Source organism: Bos indicus x Bos taurus, chromosome 10, assembly GCF_003369695.1.
Source record: "Bos indicus x Bos taurus breed Angus x Brahman F1 hybrid chromosome 10, Bos_hybrid_MaternalHap_v2.0, whole genome shotgun sequence".
NCBI classification, from domain to species: domain Eukaryota; kingdom Metazoa; phylum Chordata; class Mammalia; order Artiodactyla; family Bovidae; genus Bos; species Bos indicus x Bos taurus.
In genome coordinates this window covers 23953650-23981209 of record NC_040085.1, presented here as the reverse complement: position 1 = coordinate 23981209, position 27560 = coordinate 23953650, and the positions used below count along the sequence as shown (strand labels likewise).

At 37.7% G+C, this 27560-nt stretch overlaps 1 protein-coding gene across 2 annotated transcripts; it reads left to right on the top strand.

Moving 5' to 3' along the window:
- Positions 1-2929: 2929 nt before the first annotated feature.
- ARHGAP11A (Rho GTPase activating protein 11A) lies at positions 2930-26186 on the top strand. 2 transcript variants are annotated; one of them, XM_027553463.1, is made up of 12 exons: positions 2933-3800; positions 8841-8911; positions 10618-10714; positions 11221-11474; positions 12128-12291; positions 12457-12603; positions 16345-16419; positions 17491-17655; positions 19787-19916; positions 20376-20484; positions 22286-22424; positions 22956-26186. In XM_027553463.1, exons 1-12 carry the CDS (start codon positions 3663-3665, stop codon positions 24536-24538), a joined length of 3072 nt encoding a protein of 1023 aa, XP_027409264.1. In that variant the 5' UTR covers positions 2933-3662; the 3' UTR covers positions 24539-26186. The 2 variants fall into 2 exon arrangements, with proteins under 2 accessions (XP_027409265.1, XP_027409264.1); XM_027553464.1 differs by lacking the exon at positions 22956-26186 and having other exon boundaries at positions 2930-3800; positions 22286-22438.
- The last annotated feature ends 1374 nt before the right edge of the window (positions 26187-27560 follow it).

Genomic DNA, 27560 nt, shown 5'->3' with positions numbered 1-27560 from the left:
GATTTCAAGGCCGATCACTTTGGCTTTACAGAGAATATCTCCGGATCTGATTTGGAAAGCTACTCAAGTCACCTTCTCCCAAGCGGGGGTGCAGGAAGAAAATGTAGGGAAGAATTGTGAGAGATACTTGATTAATTTCACAGAAAAGAGAGTGAGATAGCTAAAGAAAAAGATGTGTGCTGCCTAGTGGTGCTAACTAGAAGCAAAGTCTAGGGAATCCCCTTGCCATCTAGTGGTTAGGACTCTAGGGACCTGGGGTTCAATCCCTGATCGGGGAATTAAGATCCCCACAAACTGCGGGGCACAGACAAAATTAAAAATAAATAGATAAAAATAAAGGCAAAGTCTAATGATCCAGTCAAGGTACTCTGTGGGGCATTCAGTATAGTGTATTGTTACTTCTAGAGGTAGGTGTGGGAGTTTGCTGAAGTGAGAAAAAATGTCTAGGGATGAGTAGCCATATGGAAAAAGATAAAGCTTGATACAGCCTTTATTCTACAATGGATAAATTCCAAATGGATCAGAGATCTAAATTTTTCAAAAATGAAACCATACTGGTATTTTTTCAAAAAGAATAAATGAATTCTTTTATAACTTGGAAGTGGGAAAAACATTCATACCTATCATTCAGAGTCTCATTAAGGGAAGAGGTTGATTATTTTAACTACAGTTTAAACAGACAACAGACAAGCAAAGCAAATAGTCCAATAAGGGTTAGTTTTTAAAAGTGCAACACAGGACTTCCTTGGTGGCCTAGTGGTTAAAGTTTCACCTGCTGATGCAAGGGACATGGGTTCGATCCCTGGTTGGGGAAGATCCCACATATTGCAGAGCACCTAGGCCCCTGCACCACAACTATGGGCCTGCCCTAGAACCACTCTCTGTACCAAGAGAAACCACCTCAGTAGAGGTCTGGCTGAATAAACTATAGTACATTCATAATAACCAAAGAGAAGATGTATATCTAGCTCATTTTAAACACAGTATTTTTTCTGTACATTTCCAGTGGGACACTAATATGGAGGGAAAAAACACACATGCAAATTTAAACTTCATTCAGTAGTCTTATGTTAGTAATACTGCTATTCTTATTCTGTTAATATATATGTATTATTTATACATATATATTTATATGCGTGTATTTATAAATATGAATAAAGAAGTAAATAATTGTGTCAATACATTAAGAACTAGTATTTTCATCTTAAGAGAAAGGACAAAACATAAAATCAAAGCACTCAGCTTTAAAGAAAAAGCATTAAGATACAGTTAGAAAAATTAATATTCAAGAGATACAGTGGGTCCTAAAACCCAAAACAAAGGGAAGTTTGGGTAAAGGAGGAGGCTAAAAACCATGTAAGTAATTTTTTATAGTTATGTCTGAAGCAGGAAGAAAAGAGAAATACGTTTAGTAGAGCTTCTGATGCACTACTCCTATTAAAACTGATGGCTTTTTCTGTAGTGTTTTTGTCTTCTGAATGCTAGGCCCAGTCCACCATTCCACCTTCACTTTTTATTAAGTTAATTTCTGCTGATTCTTCAGATCAGTTCATTGTTACATCACCCCTCCCCCATCAAGGATCTTTCATTGTACCCTATCATAGAATATTCCTTTCCTTAGGGCATGTCTCTTAGTTAATAATTATGTCCCCATTCATATAATTACTTGGTTGATATTCTCCCCTGCTCCCTCCCCCCTTGGAGGGCCAAAATCGTGTCTGGTTTCACTCATCCTGTACCAAACTGCACGTGTGTGCTCAGTCGCTTCAGTCCTGTCTGACTCTGTAACCCCATGGACTGCAGTCCGCCAGGCTCTTCCTTCCATGGGATTCTCCAGGCAAGAATACTGCAGTGGGTTGCCATGTTTGTTTCCATTTCAGGGCATCCTCTTTAGATTGGAAAAGGTAGAATATCTAAGTACATGAACTCCAAAAGGAACAAAATGCTTCTAAGAAAACTGTTTCCCATTTAAACCCTTTCAAGTCGGGCAAATGACGTATTTGGCCTCTGGCACTATTAGGCGATAAGCACACAACTGGATAAGGCAGATACAGTTTTGTATTTTGTTTTAGTTTTTGCTACTCTTGCCAAGTTTACATGGGACTGAGGAACGGTGGTAATAAACGTATGCTGTATTGTCTGTAGTATTTGAGTCCACATCTCCAGCCCTAAAAATATTTAATCTCCGATGGGACTGCTGACGTTTGAGAATGGAAAAGCAGCCCGGGACGAGGGCTGGGTATGTGCGGTCTTGCCTGTCAACAAGATAAACCACGCTCTCTGCACCCTGAGGGTCAGGAACCAGTCTCCTTCGTGGTCTAAGTCCAGACCCCACCGAATGAAGCTTTTGCAGCGGCCGCCTCCCCTAGACTTTCCTCCCGCACTCCACCCTCTCGACAGGTCTTCTTTGTTGTATTTTAACTACCTAAACGCAAAGATCTGGGTGTCATCATCAGTCCCCTAAGTATGGACCAGTTCCCAAAGCCGAAGTTTCCACCAAACATTCCCGCTTAGGGTTACTAAAATCAGCGTTGATGAATCCCGACCAAATGGTCTCCCTTACGGTTCAGTAGAACCGGTTTCTCCGTAAAAGGGCCTTCGGCCTCCGCCGAGACCTAAAAAAAAAGAGAGAGAGAATGAGGTGTCTATTACATTTCCCTAAATATATTATCTCGGGTTCAGGCCAGGTGTTTTAAAATATATAATAGATAGTATTTCCCTGTAAATTATGGCTAAGAAGGAGCAAGTGGAACTCATCTTTCTTTCCGTGTTTCTTAGTTTTGCCCTCCAAACCTTTCGTGCCCAACCCCGTCGCCCGCCCCCGGCCGGTAACCCGGTAACTCCATGGACAGGCAGCTCCTGGCCACCTTCCGGGGTCCTGATTTTGAAAAGAGGAGCGGACCAATCAGTGTGGAGCGCTGTTTGGCGCTGCCATTTGAGCTTGGGTTGAAACCGAGGGTGGGCCGGCCGCTGCGCCTCCGGTGTCTTCAGAGGCGGTGGGGGCGGAGGAATGAAGAGGGTCGCTTGACTTCAGTAAGCGCACCGGGATGTGTTGGCCGGGGCAGCCGGCAGGCTGATGGGGGAGGGAAGGAGCAGCCTGTGAGACGGGGTGACGGCGGCCACCAGCCCGGGCGGGGACCGGGACTGGGAGAGGCCTCTGAGCAGCCGGCTGGTCCGGTGGCTGGGCTAGGGTGGGGGGCGTGGGGTCGCAGGGATAGACGCTCAGCTGAGCCTGCTGGGGTCAGGAGGGCGAGAAGAAGGGTAGTCTTTACTATTCGGAGAGAGCCGAGGACAAAGGGAGGTTTGGAAGAGAGTGGCTGGAAGTAGTGAGAAGCTGGTAACAGGCGTGCTGCAAGGAACTGAAAGGATCTGAGAGAAAGAAGGGAAATCTGTGTAAGTAGCTGAAAGAATTAAGTGACAAGAAAGGCCAGTGAAAGTGAAGGAAAGGTGAGGGGTGGCACAGAGCTAAGAGAAGGGTCGGTGAAAGTGTATAGAGGATCGAGGAAAAAGCCGTGGAAGTGGCTGGGGTCCGGGGCCAGAAGAGTGTCAGACGGGGCCGGAAGGCAGCGGAGCTGAACGCAAAACTGAGAGTGTTTGGAAACTGGAAGACTTGGTGGCGAAAGAGGGTCAGGACTCAGATCGCACCTCGGAGAGTGAGCGACATGTCCGGGATGTGGGATCAGAGGCTGGTGCGTTTGGCGGTTGTACAGCAGCTTCGGGCTGCCTATGGAATTAAGGTCAAGGGTGGCCGTGCTCAGTGCGATCGCAGGAGACAGGAAACAGCAACCACGGAAATAGTGGTAAGTTCTGGGGAAAGAGGTTTAGATTTTAAAAGGGGCCGGGGAGGGGGGGTGCGCATTCTGTACCATCGCTTATTACTAAGTCATGCTAAAATGTTCATTCTGTATGGATCCAAAAGAGAATATGTTTAACTGTGTCAACCGCAGCAACATTGACATTTTGAACTAGATAATCCTTTGAGGGGCCTAAGGGTCAGCTGTCGTGTACATCATAGGATCTTTAGCAGCATTGGCTTCTACACAGGAGAGGCCAATAGTGTGTCCCAATTGTGACAATTAAAAATGCCGCCAGAGATTGCCAACTTACTGTATTTTGAACAAGTTGCACGTGGGAAGGGAGACAAACACTTTCCCCACTGTTGAGTAACATTTGGAAAGGGGCAAGGGATACCAGTCCATTTTCTAAATGAATCAGTAAATGAGGAGATGTGATAGCATTAGGAATAGGCTTTAAATGAGTAAATTGAGAAACCACAGTAGAATGGTTCAGAAGCAGTTGATTTTTGGGTGGTTGAGGTAAGGGGATTTTGAATGAGATTTTAATATTTGTACAGAATCCTGAAGAATTTCATTGTGAAAAATAAGTTGTATATAAGGATTTTGTTTTAGATTTATATCTAAATATAAATCAGATCAGATCAGACCAGTCGCTCAGTCGTGTTCGACTCTTTGCAACCCCATGAATCGCAGCACGCCAGGCCTCCCTGTCCATCACCAACCCCCAGAGTTCACTGAGACTCATGTCCATCGAGTCAGTGATGCCATCCAGCCATCTCATCCTCTGTCGTCCCCTTCTCCTCTTGCCCCCAGTCCCTTCCAGCATCAGAGTCTTTTCCAATGAGTCAACTCTTCGCATGAGGTGGCCAAAGGACTGGAGTTTCAGCTTTAGCATCATTCCTTCCAAAGAAATCCCAGGGCTGATCTCCTTCACAATGGACTGGTTGGATCTCCTTGCAGTCCAAGTCTTCTCCAACACCACAGTTCAAAAGCATTGATTCTTCGGCGCTCAGCCTTCTTCACAGTCCAACTCTCACATCCATACATGACCACAGGAAAAACCATAGCCTTGACTAGACGAACCTTTGTTGGCAAAGTAATGTCTCTGCTTTTCAATATGCTATCTAAGTTGGTCATAACTTTCCTCCCAAGGAGTAAGCGTCTTTTAATTTCATGGCTGCAGTCACCATCTGCAGTGATTTTGGAGCCCAGAAAAATACAGCAGTTTCCACTGCTTCCCCGTCTATTTCCCATGAAGTGATGGGACCGGATGCCATGATCTTCGTTTTCTGAATGTTGAGCTTTAAGCCAACTTTTTCACTCTCCACTTTCACTTTCATCAAGAGGCTTTTTAGTTCCTCTTCACTTTCTGATATCTAATATATATATATATATATATATATATACCTAATTATATGGTACTTTATTTTAAGATCACAAATATAGTAGGTTTGTAAGTGTGTGAAAGAATTTGTGTGCATATTTCTTTTTTTTACTTCTAAGGAAAACTGACACTTTGCTTTTAGAGTCAGATAGACTTTGTTTAGGCAATGGCACCCCACTCCAGTACTCTTGCCTGGAAAATCCCATGGATGGAGGAGCCTGGTGGGCTGCAGTCCATGGGGTCGCTAGGAGTCAGACACGACTGAGCGACTTCACTTTCACATTTCACTTTCAAGCATTGGAGAAGGAAAATGGCAACCCACTCCAGTGTTTTTGCCTGGAGAATCCCAGGGACGAGGGAGCCTGTTGGGCTGCCGTCTATGGGGTCACACAGAGTCGGACACGACTGAAGCAACTTAGCAGCAGCAGCAGACTTTGATTTGTGTTTGATTCCTGCTCTCCTCCTATTTGGGGTGTGATCTTGGGCTGCTTGTCCTAAGCCTCAGTTTCCTACTCTATAAAATTGGAATGATATCTCTCCTTGAGTTGTTTGGGGGAGTTAAAAAATAAGATTTGTAGATAAGACTAGCACACAGTGCCTGTCACATGCCACTTATTTATTCAGCCAGTTGTTATGATAATCAGAGATCTACATTCTAATTAGTAGTCATGCTAGAAACCCTAATAAAGTAGAGAAATACAGAAGATCGTTGTGTTATGAGCTCTAACATGTTAGGTAATTATTTAAATACTAGATTTCTTTAGTTCTTTGGTGTTTATTATCTAATGAGAGTTTTGAGCTCTTTACGAAAAGTGCTAGGCATCTTTTTAAAGATGGTATTGTAAGTGGTGTTCTAATAAAATTTTAAAAGCGTGTTATTAGTTTTATTTTATGAGATTAAATTATAGCACTTATTTGTGAAGTCAATTATTGAGTGTAATGAACAAAAAAACACCAACTCTGAATTCTAGGTATGTGTGATATTTGTAAACTTCAGCTTCGGCATATGATTTATTTTTGCATTTTGTTTGATTGTGTAGTATCAAGAAAATTCTGATTTACCCAAATAAGGGGTTGCCTATACTAACATAATTTTTTTTTCCTTTAAATTTTTTTTGGCTGCACCTTGTAGCATGTGGGAAATTAGTCCCCGACCCGGACTTTTTCCAATGAGTCAGCTCTTCCAAATCAGGTGGCCAAAGTACTGGAGCTTCAGCTTCAGCATCAGTCCTTCCAATGAATATTCAGGGTTGCTTTCCTTTATGATTGACTGGTTTGATCTCCTTGCAGTCCAAGGGACTCTCAGGAGTCCTCTGTAGCACCATTTTGAAAGCATCAATTATTCGGCACTCAGCCTTCTTTATGGATCATCTCTCACATCTGTACATGAATGCTAGAAAAACCATAGCTTGACTAGACGGACCTTTGCTGGCAAAGTGATGTTGCTGCTTTTTAATACGTTGTCTGGGTTTGTCATAGCTTTCCTTCCAAGGAGCAAGCGTCTGAATTTCATGGCGGCAGTCACCATCTGCAGTGATTTTGGAGCCCAAGAAAATAAAATGTCACTGCTTCCCCTTTTCCCCTTCCTATTTGCAATGAAGTGATGGGACCAGATGCCATGATCTTCGTTTTTTAAAAGTTGAGTTTCAAGCCAGCTTCTTCACTCTCCTCTTTTCACACCCATCAAGAGGCTCTTTGGTTCTTCTTCACTTTGTGCCATCAGAGTGGTTGTTACTGTTCAGTTGCCCACCCCTCTTCCATCTCCTTCATCGGCTCCCTTTTTCTTCTATTCCTTAAGTGTGGATCTTCCCCAGGGTTCAGATCTCTGTTCCTCTTTTCTGCTCTGTCCCTTTTGTTGTTGTTCCATCGCTAAGTCATGCCCAACTCTTTTTGATTCCATGGACTGCAGCACTCCAGTCCTCCCTGTCCTTGACTGTCTCCTGGAATTTGCTCAAACTCATGTCCATTGAATCCATAATGCTGTTCCACCATCTCATTCTCTGTCACCCTCTTCTCCTCCTGTCCTCAGTCTTTCCCAGCATCAGGGTCTTTTCCAATGAGTCGGCTCTTCATATCAGGTGTCTAAAAATATTGGAGCTTCAGCTTCAGCGTTAGAGTAGTATCATCGGCATGGCTGAGGCTGTTGATATTTCTCCCAGCAATCTTGATTCCAGCTTGTGATTCATCCAGCCCGGGATTTCGCATGATGTACTCTGCAAAGAAGTTAAATAAGCAGATGACAACATACTGCTTTGTCATACTCGTTTCCCAATTTTGAACCAGTTAGTTTTTCCATGTGTGGTTCTAATTATTGCTTCTTGACCCGATACAGGTTTCTCAGGAGACAGGTAAGGTGGTCTGGTACTCCCAGCTCTTTAAGAATTTTCCATTTTGTTGTGATCCACACAGTCAAAGACTTTAGCATAGTCAATGAAGCAGAAGTAGATGTTTTTCTGGAACTCTGTTGCTCTTTTCTATATTCATCTACTAAATTGAACCAGATGCTTGAGAAAGGACTAGTAAGATTTTGTCAGATCATTAAGAATGTAAATGATTTTGCCATGTCATGCAGCTTGCAGGACCTTAGTTTCCTCCACCAGGGATGGAACCCTGACTCAAAGCAGTGAGTCCTAACCACTGGACTGCCAGGAAATTCCCTGAATGATTTATTATTGTAAATAATAGTTAAATGTTAATAACATGCTTTTAAAATGTTAAGTGCTTCAAGAGCATTCAGGGAGAGCAGATGTATCTAAAATAAATTAGCATATATGTGATTAGGTATGCCCACTTAATCTAATTTTATATAAGCAGACATGTACAGGCTTGAATTAAAACTAAACTCAAGTCTAAGGTATTGCTACAGCCTTCTTAAACAGTGACTCATTTTTGAAGTTTGAATATAGGCCCAAAGATAGTGATAGATTCTTTATCCAGAGGTGTGCACACTCAATCAACATATGGATATACTCTTGGGATCTTCAAATGTATTAACGTTTGAACATAATACACTCTATTGTGACTTCTTAAAAATGGTTTTCAAAGTGTGAAATAAAATTTAAATTGTTTACAAAATCCTTTCCTTCGATATTCAGAGCAGTTTGCTTAGTACTCTCCAGTAATGTGGAAAGTGTTCCCAGATGGCACAGAGTAAAGACTCTGCCTGCCAATGCAGGAAATGCCAGAGATATGTGGGTTCAATCCCTGGGTCAGATCAGTCAATTTGACCTTCTGTTCAAGTTAGTAAATATTTATAAGGTGACCAATAGAAAATTTAAGGTCAGTATTTATATGTAGTTACTGAAGGAGCTTGTAGTATTTTCCAGAAATGTTAGTATTTGGGGCCAAATTCTGTATAAGAATTTCCTGACCGAACACTAAATGGATTAAAAGATTTTCCATTATGGGATTGGAAACAGGGAATGTGCTTCCTTGCTTAAGGGCAAAGTGACTGTTTTTGCACTCCCAGCACCTAGCATCTTAGTATACAGTAGTTACTTTTTAACAAATGCACTTGATGTAACTGTTTTCTATGTCTTGACTAATAGTTTATTTTTGCTATCTTGTTTTATTTTTTCAATTTTTAATTTACCTAATATTTAAGACAGCTTATGTTGAGCCTAATATTTGTGTTAGAGTAACTGAATTTGTCATTCTAGGGTAAAATATTTGGAGTACCACTAAATGCATTGCCCCAGTCCGTTGTACCAGAATATGGACATATTCCAAGGTGAGCAAAGTTTGAAATGAAGAGTAAATATTTCAAACTACTATTTGAATGTATGAAAATAAATAATTGATGCACACAATTAGTTGGAACTAGCAAATGATTTTTATTTCTCAACATTGACTCAGATTAAAAGTTGTTTATTTTTAATTTTGCATATTTTAACTTTTTAATTTGTATTCATTTTCAGGATTGAATTTTAAGGTTCAGTAATGAATAAATGTTAGAAACAAGAATATTTGGTTCTCTATCAGTCTTTTCACTGCTGTTCTGATTATACTCAGTGATATACTAAACTACCAATTCAGTTATAATTTTTATTATTTTTTGTTTTAGAAATGTTGGATAAAAGAATATTTAAGCTTTTGGGGTATTTGTGAATATAAATTATATAACCCATGAACTTTTTTATATCATTATTTGTAAATAACCTTTTGGACTAACTGCATCAGAAATTACTAGGGAAGTTTACATCTTAAGAAAATAGTTTAAAAGTGTGTAATATAAACAAAATACCTTAGCTCTTACTAATTCATTTCTCCTCTATCCAAAATAGGGTTCATTCTGGTTACTATTGTCCAATAACCTAAGTTTTTAGTTGATGTATTCTCTAAAAGCTTTTGAACTCCTTTTTGCCTTAGGACAGTTTTCCCTCACTCACACTGTAGATTCACAGTCTTCATGAGGTAACCACTTAGTATTTTGCCTTTTAGGTGGCCTATGAAAGGCCTTTTTATGATGATATTCAACATTTAGAATTGCAGTCATAACCCTAATGTGTGTATGTGCATGCTAAGTCGCTTCAGACGTGTCTAACTCTTTGTGATCCCATGGACTGTAGCTCGCCAGGCTCCTCTGCCCATGGGATTATACCAGCAGGAATACTGGAGTGGGTGGCCATGCCCTCCTCTAGGCATCTTCCCAACCCATGGATCAAACCCACCTGTCTTATGTTTCCTGCATTGGCAGGTGGGATCCTTACCACTAGTGCCACCTGCGAAGCCCCATGTCCCTAGTAATAATGACTAAATCTTTGTTGTAATTTGTTTGCCTGCTTTAAAAAGAAAACTTTTCTGTCAGTAATTCTGCAATCTTCTGCCACTCTACATCAGTAGAATGCCTTCATTTTCTTGCAGCTGACATCCATTCAGATTTGTGTTACCAGCTGTTAACTAAGCATATAAAGCCAATATTGATTGTTAAAAATTATTCAGTATAAAGAAATTAAGCACACACTTCTAGAAACATGAGAAGGGTTGTAAAGACTGGGATCAATTTATCCGACTTTCTGAGAGGTAATATTGATGAGGGAAAAAACCTTCACTTATTTTGGGGCAAATGTGCAGATGCTAGGTTTTTTAAGCTATGTGTGTTGTGCAAGATCACCTGTGGAAAGAGAGTAGGTAAAGAAAAGAAGGAGGCCTTGGAGCCCTGGGTGATCTTAGGATGGAGAAGTCTGGCAGAAAAAGAAGAACCAGAAAAGAAGTTTGAGAAAGAGCAGTCAGGCAGACAGCAGGAAATAAGTGTAGTGAAAAAGAGTATTTAAAAGATCATCAGGAGTGGTCAAGTATCAAGCAAGATAAAGACAGTGACTTGACTCTGGATTTGGCAAGGCAGAGACCATTAGTGACTTTGATGGAGTAATGGGGATGAGTTTGATTGTAGAGGTTTTGTGCATCTTGCCACCTGAAAAGAGTTCTGTCTTTCAGTTTCCTTGTTGATGCTTGCACGTCTTTAGAAGAGCATGTTCATACAGAAGGGCTTTTTAGGAAATCAGGATCTGTTATTCGTCTAAAAGCACTAAAGGTAAGCATATGCTTGAACTCTGTTTGTACCACTCTTTGATTTGGTTTTTAGGATTGAAATATTTAGAATTATTACATGAATTATTGACAGAAATTGAGTTTGCAAACAGCTTTTTTTCATGACAGAAGAACCTTTTTCCAAAGTGTGTATCATTTATATAATGCTTTTTTAAAAAATTGAGGTCTAATTCACAAATATATTTAAGGCATACAACCTGATGTTTTGATATACATATATGTTGTGAAATGATTTTCACAATCAAGCTATTTATATAATGCTTTAAAAATTTACAGAGTACTTTCAAACTCATGGTCCTTGTCCCTCTGTATGATAGGAAATGAAAGTTTGTTTAAAATTTTGTTTTTAGCCTTCTAAAAAGTACTGATATATACTAAAGAGTTAAGAGAAATTCGTTCAAGAAAGCTCTTTAGAGTATAAGGAAGGATACTTTATTTGTGTTAAACCCTCAAACCCCAGAGTACTCAAAATGATTATATTTATTTTAGAATAAACTCGATCATGGTGAAAGATGCCTGTCTTCTGCACCTCCTTGTGATACCGCGGGACTTCTTAAGCAGTTTTTTAGGGAATTGCCAGAGCCCATTCTCCCAGCTGATTTGCATGAAGCACTTTTCAAAGCTCAACAATTAAAAACAGAGGAGAAGAATAAAGCTACATTGTTGCTCTCCTGTCTAATGGCTGACCACACAATTGATATATTAAGATACTTCTTTAACTTTCTCAGGAAAGTTTCTCTTAGGTAAGTAGTAAAAAAAAGTTTTTGGGAAATGACAGTTTAATTTCTCAACTAGCTAGATATACCCTTATGATAATAAATTTCATTTGGAATAGAAATTTTTCTTAAAAATATTATATTTTTCCTTACTATAAGAAGTATATCCTGTATAATGAAAAATATGTAATATTTCCTTGCTGTCTTGGGGTTGCCATTGTGAATGCCTTAGTGGCTTATTAGTGTTACAGGATTCTGAGGCCATTAAATGGCTTCTAATGATTACTGTGTTTTTAAAATATTTGTGGTTTGCTTTTCAATTTGTCCCTTCTGCTGGCTGTCATTGAGCCTGTTTGTTCTAGACATACTTACTGCCTTCAGTACTTTGAATTTTCTGTGTGTGAAAATCAAAGAAATGTGTTCAATTTGTGTGGGGGGAAAAAAGTGTGGACTCTAGGGGTAGCAGTGTTTTTGTGACATATATTTAAGCACACAGAGGTTGTGTATTTCTGATTCTGTCTTATTTCAAGTCAGTCATGTAGATGGGTAGGTGAGGGGTAACTGTATCTTGGTTTGTGTTTAACTGGTAAAGTGAGAGGTCTTCAGAATGTGCTCAGTGTTATTTTAACTCTGTATTTTTTATCTTTGACTCCATCTTATAAAACTTTTTTTCATTTAAGGTCCAGTGAGAATAAGATGGATAGCAGCAATCTTGCTGTAATATTTGCACCAAATCTTCTTCAGACAAGTGAAGGACATGAAAAGATGTCTGCTAACACAGAAAAAAAGCTACGACTACAGGCTGCAGTAGTACAAACTTTTATTGATTATGCATCAGATATCGGTAGTTGCATTCTTAAGTAATGGGATTTGTTTAAATGAGGGAGATCCCAGCTTTTTCTAAGTGAGCTACCAAGACAACTGTTGGGAAGTAGTTATGTACTATTTAAACATTTTGGAAGGGGGGGAGGGTTGAGGAAAAATCTTGATTGTGAACATTTTCATTTAGGGCATGTTCCAGATTTTATCCTAGAAAAGATACCAGCTATGTTGGGTATTGATGGTCTCTGTGCTACTCCATCACTAGAAGGCTTTGAAGAAGGCGATTATGAAACTCCTGGTGACTATAAGAGAAAACGAAGACAAAGTGTAGGAGGTAAGTGGTCATAGCAGCCCCATATGTGGAGGTATGGCAGTTTGCTTTTGCCTGAAATGTGTTTCAACATAAAAAAACATAAGTTATTAACTGTCCCATTGCTTTTTTTAATCTTTTGGCTTATATGGTATTCCCACTTTCTGTTTCTTCTTGCCTTCTGTAGAGGTTTTCCTTGTGCCTTCCTTGTAGATTTTCCTTGTACCTTCTTTGTTCTGTAACAAAATACTTATGGTCCATCCCATATCAAGGTATTTATCCAAAGAATATGAAAACACTAATTTGAGAAGACATATGCACCCTTATGTTCATCACAGAATTGTTTTCAATAGCCAAGATAAGGAAATAACCTAAGTATCCATCAATGGATGAATAATAAAGATGTAGTATGTACATATATTATGAATACTACTATTGTTAATTTTTTGAGGAGTTCCATAATGTTTTCCATAGTGGCTGCACCAATTTACATTCCCTTTTCTCCACATCCTCTCCAACACTTGTTATTTCTTGCCTTTTTGATAGTAACCGTTTTAACAGTTGTAGTGTCTCATGGTTTTGATTTGCATTTCCCTAATTGTCAATAATTTTGGACATCTTTTCATGTGCCTGTTGGCCATGTGTGTGTCTTTAGAAAAATGTCTATTCAGTTCCTCTGCCTATTTTTTGACTGGGTTGTTTGTTTTATTTGGTTGTTGTTGTTGAATTATATCAGTTCTTTATATATTTTGGATATTAACCACTTATCAGATATGTGATTTGCAGATATCTTCTCCCATTTAGTAGGTTGTCCTTTCATAAAACTGATGTCACATAGGCTACTGCCTATGTTTTCTTCTAGGGGTTTTATGGTTTCAGGTCTTACATTCAGGCCTTTAATCCATTTTGATGATTTTTGTCTGTAATGTAATACAGTGGTTTAATTTCCCTCTTTTGCATGTGACTGTCCAGTTTTCCCAACACCATTTATTAAAAAGACTATTCTCTCTGCATTTTATATTCCTTTGTCGTAAGTTAATTTTCCATATATGTATGGGTTTATTTCTGGACTCTTTCTGGCTTCCCTGCTGGCTCAGTGGTAAATAATCTGCCTGCTAATGTAGGAGACGTGGGTTTGAACCCTGGATTGGGAAGATTCCCCAGAGAAGGAAATGGCAACCCACTCCAGTATTCTAGTCTGGGAAATCCCATGAACAGAAGAGCACAGTGGGTTACAGCCCATGGGGTCGCAAAGAGTTGGACACGGCATAGCAACTGAGCATGTACATATACCTACATTTATCCACTTTGTTTTGGCTGCCATTTGCTTGTAGTATCACCTTTTATCCCTTCACTTTGAGCTTATCTATCTTTAGAGCTGAGGTAAGTCTCCTGGAGGCAGTGTATAGTTGGGTTTTGTTTTTTAATCCATCCAGCCACTCTGTATCTTTCGATCAGTGAATTCAGTCCATGTACATTGTGGCTCAGACAGTAAAGAATCTGCCTGCAAGGCAGAAGACCTGGGTTCGATCCCTGGGTTGGGAAAATCCCCTGGAGAAGGGAATAGCCACCCACTCCAGTAGTCTTGGACTTGCCTGGTGACTCAGATGGTAAAGAATCTGGCTGCAATGCAGGAGACCTGGGTTTGATCCCTGGGTCAGGAAGATCCCCTGGAGAAGCGAATGGCAACCCACTCCAGTATTCTGTCCTGGAGAATTCCATGGGCAGAGGGGCCTGGCGGGCTACAGTCCACGTGGTAGCAAAGTCAGACTTGACTGAGTGACTAACACTTTCACTTTCACATTTAGGATGATTATTAACAGATGAAAACTTAGTACTGCCTAAACTATAACTGTTTTCTGGTTGTTCTCTTTGTCCATTGTTTCTTTTTCTTTGTGTTTCTGTCTTCCATTTTGTTCTGTGGTGTTTTTCTGTTTTCTCTTTCATGGTTTGTGTCTGCTCTAGATTTATATTTTGTGGTTACTGTGAAGTTGGTATAAATTGTCTTGTAGATGAAATAGTCCTTTTTCTGCCAACAGCGTCTTATTACCTTCACTTGCTTATATGAGTTTCATCCTTTTCCTCTTCCTCTTTTGTGTTTTTGTTGTCTCACATTATGTCTTTATGTTGTGTGTTCACTACCAAATTGAAGTAGCTACAGTTTTACTGCTTTTTTTCCCTTTAACCTTTAATATAGAATTGTTTGACAACTTATTCTGATACAGAGTTGCAATTTTCTGATACTGTTTATCCTCTTATTCAAGGCTTTGTTTACTTTTGCCTTTTTTTTCTGGTAGAAGAGTTCCTTTCAACATTTTTGTAAGGCAAGTCTAGCACTGATGAACTCCCTCAGCTTCTATTTCTCCTTCTAATCTGAATAATATAGCTGACAGTTTTTATCTTTAAATATTTTGAGTATGTCATGTCATTCCAATCTGTCCTGGCTTGTTGTCCTGGCTTGTCCTTAGTCATCAAAATTAGAATTCTGCTCTTTTCTCATTCCCATATCCTACTGTCTACCAAGTCTTATCACTCTGATCTTGTAAATACCTTTATAACTGCTTGTTTCCACAGGACCTACCTCAGTTCAGAGCCTCATCTCTTGCCTGGCTAATTCCCATTCTTCCTTCAGGTCTTACCTTAAATACCACCTCCTCAAAGATACCTTCTCTCACTCCACGATTTAAATCTGTTGTTAATATTTGTACTTCATGCTATTTACCCATTTTTCGATAGGTATTTATTTGCTTGTTATATTTAATGTTTGCTTCCTCCAATAGAAAGTTTCATAAAGGTCACTGTTTCATATTTTGGCTACTGTTGTATCTTCATTGTGTCTGACACATAATAGGTACGAAATATATATTTGTTGAATGACTGAATAACATACTTAGAAGAACCTTTAGCTAGTTTGCCTATCTCCAAGGAGGCTTACACACACACACCCACACACCCACACACATACACACCCTGCTGCTGCTGCTGCTAAGTCACGTCAGTCGTGTCCAACTCTGTGTGACCCCACAGACTGCAGTCCACCAGGCTCCTCTGTCCCTGGGATTCTCCAGGCAAGAACAGTGGAGTGGGTTGCCATTTCCTTCTCCAATGCATGAAAGTGAAAAGTGAAAGTGAAGTCGCTCAGTCGTGTCTGACTCTTAGTGACCCCATGGACTGCAGCCCACCAGGCTCCTCCATCCATGGGATTCTCCAGGCAAGAGTACTGGAGTGGGTTGCCATTGCCTTCTCTGACATACACTCTACCCCCAACTAATCTATTATACTGCTGCCAAAGCGCAGAAATGATGGTTTTGTTCCTTTTTCCCTTTGAAGAACTTCAGATTCTTCAAAATTATATACAGCCTTGTTTTCCTAACACACAAGACTTCTCTCTTAACCATATCCACTGTTCACTAGATGCTCTAGCTGTATCAAACTCCTGGCTTCTAGTATGCATACATTCTGTTTTGTCTTACATGTCTTTGCATATGCTAGTCACCTAGCCTGAATTCTACCTTCTACCTAATCAACACCTACAAGGTTTTATTTCCCTTTCCAAGCTTTCTCTCTTGGTGCCATTTCTTCCCTTCCTCAAAAGGTAATGATACCCTCTTCTGTACTCTTTTATACATTGTATTCATTTTATACATTGTAGTTAGTTGTTTTACGGTTCATTCTGTATTTAATGTTTTCCTATTTATTTATGAGTTATTGATGAAAGGTAAATGTTGTTATAGTTGATTATATTATATATGCCTTGCATTTCAGATTTTGTTAGTGGAGCATTAAATAAATTTAAATCTAACAGGACACCTTCTATTACACCTCAACAGGAAAGAATTGGTAGGTATTATATATTTTTATTTAATTGGACATTTATATATGTACATTATGGGCTTCCCTGTTGGCTCAGAGCGTAAAGAATCTGCCTGCATTGCGGGAGACCCAGGTTCTATCCCTGGATCTGATAGACCCCCCCTGGAAAAAGGAATGGCACCCAACTCCAGTATTCTCGCCTGGAGAATCCCATGGACAAAGGAGCCTGGTGGGCCACAGTCCATGGGGTCACAAAGAGTCAAACATGACTGAACAACTAAGTTTCACAGTTTCATGTATATTATACAGAAATTAATTGTGATAATAATTACCTGATTTATTTTGGTTAATCAATTCCAAGTGTAATTTTTAGTGGAGATATTGTACTATAACACTATATTATGACATTGGATATAAATGTGTTTATATATATAATTACATTGGATATGTTGAACTTAATATTATAGGTAAGAATTTATTTTAGTCTGTGTTTGTTTGTTTTAATTTTCTTGTTTTTCTTTTGAACTTTTAATTTTGTATTAGGGTATAACCAGTTAACAATGTGATAGTTTCAGGTGAACAGCTAAGGGACTCAGCCATACATATACAGTATTTTAGTCTGTTGTTATATCTGTGATCTTCTAAGTCATGTTCTTCCATTTGCAAGTGGGATGCTACTGAACATGTGAGACTGAAAAACTCAATCTCATTTTTATTCAGAACCAGAAAATTATTAGTGTTTGTTCCAGTTTTTTATTTTGATTTGCTTGTAGCTAAAATTATTTAACCTGGTAATAGAAAATTTGATTGTTTTCATTTTCCAGATTGAAGACATTAATTGGTTAATAGTTACTATGAAAAGCAAAAATATTTAGATTAGTTTTTGTTTCAGCTGTTACTAAGAATCTTGCCTCTTTACAACTTCACTTTTTAAGTAATTGCATAGTGTTAATTTAGTTATTAATGTATTTTTGATAATACTAATGTAAACATCCCCCCATTTTTGGTTAGTTTTAAGTAATAGCTTTATAGGAAGAAATTATATGAAGTGTTTGTATTTTATCAACTCTGGGAGAAAAAACAAAATTTTTTTTTCAGCCCAGCTATCCGTTTCACCAACAATTCTTACACCAAATGCTAAGCGTAAACTGCCGGTAGATTCTCATGGTCTCTCAAGTAAGAAAAGGAAGTCCATCAAGCACAATTTTAACTTTGAGTTGTTGCCAAGTAATCTCTTCAGTAGCAGTTCTACACCAATATCAGGTAACAAATAGAATTTGTATAACTGGATTATAAACATTAACAGGAGTGCTTATTCTGGACAAAGTGCTATTTCATAATAATTCCTTTAGGAGGAAGATTTTATTCTCTATTTTATCAAATCTCTGGATTTTGTAAAGTCCCCTAACTTTTAAAATAGACAGTGTGGTTCAGTGTAATTAATGTGTGTGTGTGTGTGTGTGTGTGTGTGTGTTTTACCGCCTTGCCTGTTGAAAGCTATGGGTCACTGTGAATAGGAATAGTACTGGCGCTCAGGTTTTACCTGATTGAATAGCCTGAATTCTGCTTTAGTTGCTTCTGGATCTATGGCTGTGACTTGATTATTGCCTTCTGTTGAATTGAGGTCACCAGCATTAGAGTGTCTCTGAATTCAGAGTTGGGGTGTTACCATTAATGTAATCATTGTGGGTTAGTTGGGGGGGCTTTTATAAAAAGCCTTAAAGGCTTTAACACTATTCCTTATGACATGGTTTCCACATCCCTTTACCAGCCCGGTCATTTTATTCTGAATGAACTGCAAGTTTCTAATGTGGCCAACCAGAGCCTCCAGAGAAAAATAAAATCACAGTAATTTGAATACCAGGTTTTTGTTAGCATGATCTTGGATTGGCTTGGCTCCTTTAACATGTACGTGTAGAATACAAGTTGGCTCGTATTAAACTATGATCAACCCAAAATGAAATGAAGCTCTAAGCCCAGAGTCTTCCATCTCATATTTGTCTCACATTTAGTTAAAATTTGAGTGGTCTCAGATTCTTTTAGATTTTCTTTGTTTTCAGACAATGTTTAGAGTTCTACTTTGAATTTGTTAGCTGGATTATGAGGTCTTCCCAAAAGCCTCTGTTTTGTTTCTGTTATCCAAAAGCTTTACATTTTACTTGTCTGTTTTATTTTAAAAGATGAACAGAATAGCAACTTGTTCTCTATGGTTCATTAAAGTATAATAATAAGAACTCTGAAGCTATGTCTGTAGTTCTTCCAGTGTTTACAGGTTGGAGATACAAACTTTAACTTAGTATATTTTTAATGTTCAGAGTTTTCCACTTTGGAGGACTATTTCCAAATGGCAGATGTGCATCGGCATTCTTCTTGCCTTTGTTTATATTAGCAATACAATATCTTCCTCAGGAAACAAACCTCCTTCTCTCCACGCTCCTGACCCTAGAATAAAGCTACCTGAGTCACATTTGATATATCATGGTGCCTCCAAGTTTGTTTTTTTTTTTTAAGGCAAACGCACCCAAAAAGTCACTGTAATGGAAAATTCTAGGGACCTGTGTAAATTCTTCATCAGTACCAGTGGGAAGTTGAGCGGGTTCATGTTCGCTGAGTGTATACTGGGCGATATTCAAATACAAGTCAAATGTATATGGAGCCTTTGCTCATAACTCATTATACTTTACCCCTACTTTTTTTCATTATAGTTGGTTTCATGATATAGTGTTAAATAACTTTATCAAAATGAGCTATTGTAACCTCCAGTTGTTAGCATGGAACATGGCAGTAACCATGTGGTTATATGTGTGTTATGGGTCATCAGTTTTTGTCAAAAATATTGGACAAATTACACTCTAGAGTCAGATAGACAGGAGGTTGGCTAGCAGGTGCATACTGCATACTCAGACACTAAATTGTTTTCAGTAGTTCATTTTTGATAATGGCATTAATTAATCTTATTCACCAGGTTCTGTGCTAGACATCTTATATACATTATAGCAATACTTATATTCACCATAAAAATCCAAATTTAGAGCCTAAAGCCATTTAGTAAGTGGTGGACAAACTCAAAGTCTGTCTCAAAAGCTTATTTCTCTAAACTGCAACAGTGCCCATCTCTCCCTTGTAAGCAAGTATTGAGTTTAAAGTAAAACTCTAATATAAAAATAATGTTTAATCTGACCTTTAATTGGCAACTAAAAAGAAATTGATACTTTTTTTTTCTTTTTTGGTGAACTTGGGTTATTTGGCCCTTGAAGAGTCTAACCAGAAATTATGTGATTTTGTTGTTGTTTAGGGGTAGAAGTTAAGACTTTAAATCTAATTGCTGTTAATATTTTATACTTTGAAAAGCAAATAAATATGTATGGTCCATCACATGTGGTTGTTTTTATAGTTCACTGTGATACAAGCCCGGAAGGGTCATCTCAGAGTTCATTCTCTCCTGTCGCCATCAGTGGAAACCATTTGATCAGTACAAATGTGCTAAGGCGAAGTAAAAGGCTTGCAAGCAAAAAGGTTTGCAGGTAAGTTATCCAGGTTGGGTAAAAATTTGATATATATACTTAAAAAATATTTTGTTTTTCTATTGAAAATCATATTTGAATAATAATTTTTTAAAATCCCCTTTGCCTATAGTCTTATTAATCTAGGGCCTATCCTCCAGAGAAAGATTCCTAATTTGAGTCCATTTTGCCTGTTTAAAATCCTATTTTATGTTGATGTGGGTAATTTTTAAATTTCCTGAATATAAAAAGCTAGTCTAATGATTCTGGTTTATAAGTGACTGAACTCTTGTGATCAACAGGAAAGATCATTTTTTATGCATATACAATGTGTTCACGTATGGTATCTTAAACCTGAAAAATTATTACTCTATTCAGTTACTAACAATGTGATTTGCTCTGGGCTTTCAAACTTTATTTTGTAGGAATTCCTCTAGTTCTTATGCTGTAAACTGATGTTTTTAATTTCACTCTTTCTAGGGTGGAATCAGGAAAAGCAGGCTGCTTCTCTCCTAAAATCAGCCGTAAAGAAAAGGTTCGAAGATCTCTTCGTTTGAAATTTAATCTAGGGAAAAATAGCAAAGATGGAGTAAGTGTCTTTCACCATTTCCCTGCTATTTATATTAGTGTAAAGCTGAAGACTTGATGCTAAAAGACCCTCCCAACCCTGTCTCTCCTCCATCTACTGCCCTGTTCTCAACTCTTCTTTATACCAAGCATTTACATTTACATTGTTATCTCCAGTTCCTCCTTTTCTATCCTCCTGAAATCAATTCCAGTGACGCTTTCATCCCAATCTCTCACTGAAATAGATCTCACAAGATTACTCATGAATTCAGCACTGCTCAAACAGGTGGACTCAATCCATCAGCAACATGTAACCCAGCTAATGACTTGCTCTTCTTTGGCATATTTTCTTTCCTCGCTTCAAGGACATTTCCTTGCTTCAGGGACATTTTTATTTTCTTCCTTCTTTGCCAGTTAATTTTCTAATTCCTTTATATTGGAGTACCCAAAAAGCTTTGCCCTTGTATTTTTTATCCCACTGCACTCACTCAAGGTGATCATCAGCTCTAACTAAATATCATGTATTTACTTAAAACTTCAAATTTGTATTTCTAGCCCACATTGCTCTCCTGAAAACAACTTGACTACTTAACATTTACCTATTTGACCTCCCAGTTGGGAGGTACTGACATCTTAATAGAGCTCCTGAGATGCATTTCTTCTTTGCTGTTATTTCTCCACTCCTTCCTCTCTCCCCAACCCACGCTTCTGCCTGCAGTCTTCACCGTCTCAGTTATGGCAACTTATTCTTCCAAGCGCTTAGGCCAAACCATGCAGACATTCTAAGCCATTAGGGAATCCTGTCTAACTCTGCTTCCAGAGTCTATCCAGACTGACCACTTTTCACAGCACTTTATTTCTAACTTTTTGAGTTATGTCATTTAAAACTTAGATTACTACAATAAGTTCCTACCACCTGCTTCTATTTTGCTGCAGTACTAGGACCAAAATTATCCCCTAAAAAGCAGAGTTAAGTCATGTCACCCCTCTTTTCAGAACCCTCCAGTGGCTCCCTGCTTCACTCTCAGGAGAGAAATAAAGTCAAAGTCCTTACATTGACTTGCAGTGCTCCACATGGTCTATTCCTGGCCTCCCTCTTGGAGCTCTCCTCCCACCACCCTCCCCTGCTCCTCTGACTTCATTCATTTTGCCTCTTTGTGATTTCTTGAATGTGCCAGACCTTGCGTCAGCATTAGAGGCTACAGTGGCATTTTCCTTTCCTTGGAATGTTCATTCCCCTTATATGTTCATGACTCTCACTCTGTTTACTTTACTCACAAATGATCTTCAGATCAATGTATTTAAAATTGTACCTCCCCCCGGCCACAAAAAAATTATACCCCCACCCTTCACCAGTCCATATCCTTCTTACTCTGTTTTACTTTTCCTTCTAGCACTTTTCATCTTATGTATTGTATATTGTACATTATAATTTATTGTCTATCTTATTCTGGTCTGAATCTCCCCATCAAGAATGTAAATTCCATGAGGGTAAGATTTTGGTCTGCTTTTGTTTTCTTTCACTCTTGTGAACAGTTCTGGGCACAGAATCACCACACACAAAAAATTTTTAAGTTAATGTATGAGGCTGTTTTATTTTAGATCATAATATATCCATTAATAGCCAGTCAAATGCTTATAGTTTCCATCAGCATGCATGCAAATATATTGTTTGCTATAAAATTATTCCTAAATTATATATATCTACCTTTTAAAATTAGCTATAGAGGATTTTGATAACTACAAAACAATAGTCTGTCTTAATATTTTGAATTAACTAGGTTTATTTGTTAACCAAAACTTTTTCAATTTTTTCTGTACAGAATGAGTGTTCTGGTGTCAATAGATCTGAAAATGTTGGTCGACGACTTGCAAATCAACAAAGTTTAAAAAATAGGATTGACTCTGTAAAAACAGGTCTGCTTTTTAGTCCAGATACTGATGAAAGATTAACACAGAAAGGTATGTTTACATGATATTGGTAGAGTTTTACCCCAAAAACCTACTTAATTTTTTTTTAGTTTTCTTTACATTTTATTGAGATAATTGACATATAACCTTTAGTTGCTTTTTTAGTGATAAAATGTGTTAAGTACTTTACTGTTCTAGAAATTGAAAATTTATGTTTGAATAGTGAAAATATTTGAATTGGAGTGTATGTTTCTATGAACAATTGGATCTTTACAATGTAAATACAAAAATGTTGAATATTTATACATTAAAAAATTACTTTTTTTGTATTGACTTGTCATTTTTTATCCACACTTTAAACTTTTTATTTTGTATTGGAGTATAGCCAGTTAACAATGTTGTGGTAGTTTCAGGTAAGCTGCAAAGGGACTCAGCCATACATATATATCATAAAAAATTATTTTTAATACAAATCTAATTTATTGGAATTAAATGCTTAGTGTTTCATTTATCATGTATTTGAATAACATTTCAAAAGTAAGTCAAATATAAGTTTAAAAACACTGAACTGCTTTATTTTAGGTTCGAAAAAGATCAGTAAGTCGGAGGAAAACTTATTAACTCCAGAGCAACTAAGTGGAACAAATTACCGGATATCTTGGATAGGACCTAGTAATTCTGATTTTCAAGAAGTAGATGGAAATGAAGCTTCTCCAATAGATGGAACTCTTGAGGTGGAGAACTCTTCTTTGGAGCCTGATATGATGGTTGAAAAGTCCCCTGTGAGCTCATCCGGGCTCACCCCTCCTAATGTACACAGTCAGCACAGTAACAACACAACTGGCAGCTCTCTCAGTGGTGATGAAAATAACTTGACCACAGAGACTGTGGTAAAAATTCAGAAAGCATTTTCTGAATCTGGAAGTAATCTTCATGCATTGATAAATCACAAGCAGTCATCATTAACTAATGTGGAGAAAGTAAAATTCAATGAAACATCTTCTACCAAAGGTAGCCCAGAGAAAAATCTCTTGAAAACTAATTTGACTGTGATAGAATCAAATGGACACCATACCAGTAACAATGAAGATAGCTTTTCAGAAAGAGACTTCTCACTACATCAGCCTCAAAAATCAGATAGAGAAGCCACTGTAAAATGTTACTCAACTCAGTTGAAGATACAACTAGAAAACAACATTCATTTCAATATACCAACAGATTATTTAAGCAAGCAGGAGTTGCCCAGTGATGAACATGTAAGGAAACAAGAGTCCCCAAGGGATACCCTCAATACTAAATTAAAGGAGAATGAAAATTTGATTGAAGAGAACTTACTGAAACACACAGCTTCTGGGGAGGTTGTGGCTAGCACCTCTTCCTTGGGACAGAGCACGTGCAGTAGCACAAACTTGTCAAAACCTAGTCCTGGGGGAATCATTAAACAGCAGTCACCAGTGGAGACACGTGATGAAACGGTTTCTGAATGTTTACAAATGACAAAGCATGGAAGGGTTTCAGACCACATACAGTGGTTTAACAATCTGTCTTTAAATGAACCAAATAGGACAAAAGTTAAGTCACCTCTTAAGTTTCAGCGTACGCCTGTCCGTCAGTCAGTGAGAAGAATCAGTTCTTTGTTGGAGTATGGTGGACAACCTCCAAGGCGTAAATTAGCAAGTCTTGGTGATACTGCTTCTCCTCTGGTTAAATCAGTGAGCTGTGAGAGTGCTCTTCCCTCTTGTGTAGAAAGTATGACAAAAGATTCCTCCCATCCATGTACCAGATCAGGTCCTAAAGAACAGAAGTCTTCATCTTGCAAGCAGTCAAATATTGATATGATTTCAAAATCAAGCATGGAGGTAACTTCTACATCTTTCTTACAAATGAAGAGGCACCCAAACTCTGTGAATGCTTCTCTTGGGTCCACCAGAGTTTGTAAACAAGAAGTGATATCTAATAGCCAAATTAAGGTTCCCTTGGATGATCTAACAAACCATGATATAGTAAAATCTATTGTAAGTAATGATAAGGTCTTTCCCCCTGGCGTAAACAGCAGGGTCCTTAGAAAACCATCAGAAAAAGAGCGGATCTGGTATAAAGGTTCTCCCAAAAATCCTATTGGAAAACTTCAACTACTACCAACAAGTAAACCTGTAGACTTATAGTTGGTAAATGTTGTACTCATCATTAACGTATATAAAATTATCAATTGGTGATATGACTTGCAAGGTAATTGATGTGTTTGTAGCTCAGGATGATTGTTATGTGATGAATTTAATTTCATTGCACAAGCAACTTGAATTCTTATTTTTCTTAATTATGGCAATATTTAAGCTGTCTTTAATTTTATTGTGATCTCTTAAAGCAGAGGTTACACTTAACTTTTTTAAAGAAATTGTTGACTGGGTTTATAAGACGTTAATTTTTGAGAATTGGATGAATTTTATTTTTTAACGTGTGATAGAATGGAATGAGTCGTGCTGATTTCTTGTTACTCCTAGGCCAGATGAGGTTTCTCCAAGAAATCTTAACACATAGAGGGAGAGATAAGCCCTGCAGATCTTATTTCTCAAATTCCATTAATGTTCAGTGTCTTTAAAAATCCCTAGAAATTAATTTTCTTCAATAGCATTTTAATCCTTTGTTCCTTTTGGGTGTAATTAGGTTTATATTGCCTATAGATGTGACAGTGTGTTCCCTTGAACTAAGAATAATGGCCGATGCAGAATGACGATGACTCAAGTGTGCTGATATAGTATGAGGCTGCAGAAATAACAGATGACTTTTAAGCCATACTATATTTTTAAAGTTAATTTGCACAAATACAATTGTATCTGTTTTGTCCGATATAGAATTTAAAAAATTTTAAGGAGTAATTAAGCTTGGGAGATTTTAATCAAAGTGATTGCTTGTATGCAGATGCTTGGTTTTAGACTTTGTAGTAATTGATGCGCCTCTGTACATTTACCTTGGATTCTTAAAAGAACCTGTGATGGTTTGTCATGTGTGTAAATGTTATTTATTTAGCATAGACATTAAAGATAACTTTCTGGAAAATGACTTGCCTGAGACTCTAATGAAATTCAAAGTACCTTTTAGAATTTGATCCAGATTGTCAAGCTAATCTAATTATTAGAAATAACAAAGTTTTAAGGACAGAATACTATCAACAGTAGAGTGTATTTAAGTTTTAGAAGAAGGAATAGGTGTGCAGAATCCATCACTAAAGATAGTTTTGCAGGCCAGGTGTTAGCATGCCTCATTCAAAGGCGAGGGCAGGACAGAACCACACTGCACACCACGCAACAACCAGGCAGTGTGAGTATGTGGGAGGAACTGAAAGTCATCAGAGGTTTGCTTTACCAAGTCCTCCTTGATAGCGGTACATCTTATTTAAAAGCTATTTCCTATTTCTATAATCACTACCTAGGAATTGACCCTTTCTCAGAATTAGGAAGTATTACTTATTATATATAAAGACTAAAATCTACAGATAGAAACATCATGTTTATCTGACATCAAAACAGGTTTTTAATACAGGTATGCCTTTCTGTTGATGGTATTTCTAATAGTAAATGGATATAGAAAATATTCATAAATTCTGAGATGTTTGTTGCTGCAAGCAGTTTTTTTAAACTTTATTTTAAAAATGTATTAATGTCCTTTGATTTCCATGGGAGTAGGTGAAATGTTGAATTGGAAGCCTAATTCAGTAAGAAGACAAGAAATTAACTGTACAAATCACCTGGATCAGTGGATTTTCTAAGAGACTAATCATTAATAATAAAAGATGTTTATTAAGGAAAAAAACTACCCACATGTCACTCCGTTTTTTGTTAGCTGAAAGCTGCAGTGCAGAGTAAAGGATTATGAAGGTGCAAAGCTTGGAGATGTGGGAACTGGAGAGTTGGGAAAGTTGAGTTTTAGACTTGATTTCGTATTCATGTTTTCATTTTTTCTTATACAATATAGAGATAATATTTTTAACCTCATGGGGATATTTAATCATATGATATACAAACATACTTAAAAGTCTGGGCATGTGCAGTAACTCCAAAAACTATTTTCATTTTATTCTTACAAGTAAGTAAAAATCTAGTATTAATTTGGTTATTATGGGCAACAAACAACACAGTTATGCATAGAACTTAATAGATAGCAACATTCTAAAATCACTAAAAATTTTTGATACAAGATTTTGAAAATCATCAAGCCCAGGATGTACAATGTTTTGTTTTTAGAATATAAAATTTCACATGAAGCATAAACAGTGTAGTTTGGTCAGATTTCCATTCAACACAAAGGCAGTCAATTATAATGGCATTTCTGTTTTTCCAGGCACAAAATGAAGATAATAGTGAAATAGTAAAGTAAAATTTAGAATTGGAAAAAGCCCTCATCATGTGTGAATAATAAATATTAAACTCCAGCATGGTCTTTAAGCCTAGAACCAATGGACAATATATTTGTTATTTTGTATTGTTAGCATCCACTGAAATAAAAAGCTGGAAGCATAAGAGCATCCACAGAAGAAAAGGTGCTAGGAAGGAGGTTGGCTTCAAACTAAAAGGTCATGGATGAATTTTGCAGGCCCCCTCTTCATTGCGTAAAATTGCTGTAGATGATAATGGATTTGGGGACAGAACAAGGATATGGAATTCTGGATTCTAACCTCATCAGGGTATTCACTCTGGGATCTCCAAGTACTTTACTCATCCCCAGTCTTGATGAAAGAAATTGAAATACTTATATTCATCCTATGGTTTTACATTTCAATTCTTGTGTTTGAAAAGAATAAAAATGGATACATTTTCCAATGTGCAGAGAGTATGATTTCTCTTCAGGCAAAAGAAATCTTACTTGATAGCTGGTGTGGAAGTTTAGAAATAACAATCAGAACTAATAGTCCTAGAGGTTTTCATGTGGTTTTGGTTTATCACTTTAACAGAAATTTATAGTATCTTGTATTAAATATCTCCAAAGTTTTCCTGCTCAATGAAAAGTCTTCTGAAAGCACTCAATATACAAAACCTTTAATGATCACTGCCATCATTAAAGGTTCTTAAGGCCTCAACTTTTGTCTCTCCTATCAGTGCCCCAGTGCCTGTTTCCTCTTAAAGCTAAAAGACGTTTAAAAAGGTGAAAGGTGTGCTATTGCGAATGAAGGACAGAAGTGGGGAGGCAATC

What these genes read in the sequence shown, in the direction of transcription:
- ARHGAP11A (XM_027553463.1), top strand. Translation starts at nt 3,663, where the DNA reads ATGTCCGGGATGTGGGATCAGAGGCTGGTGCGTTTGGCGGTTGTACAG. An exon ending in GGAAAAATAGCAAAGATGGA is followed by an intron (nt 20,485 to 22,285) that starts GTAAGTGTCTTT and finishes TTTTCTGTACAG; the next exon opens with AATGAGTGTTCTGGTGTCAA. An exon ending in TGAAAGATTAACACAGAAAG is followed by an intron (nt 22,425 to 22,955) that starts GTATGTTTACAT and finishes GCTTTATTTTAG; the next exon opens with GTTCGAAAAAGATCAGTAAG.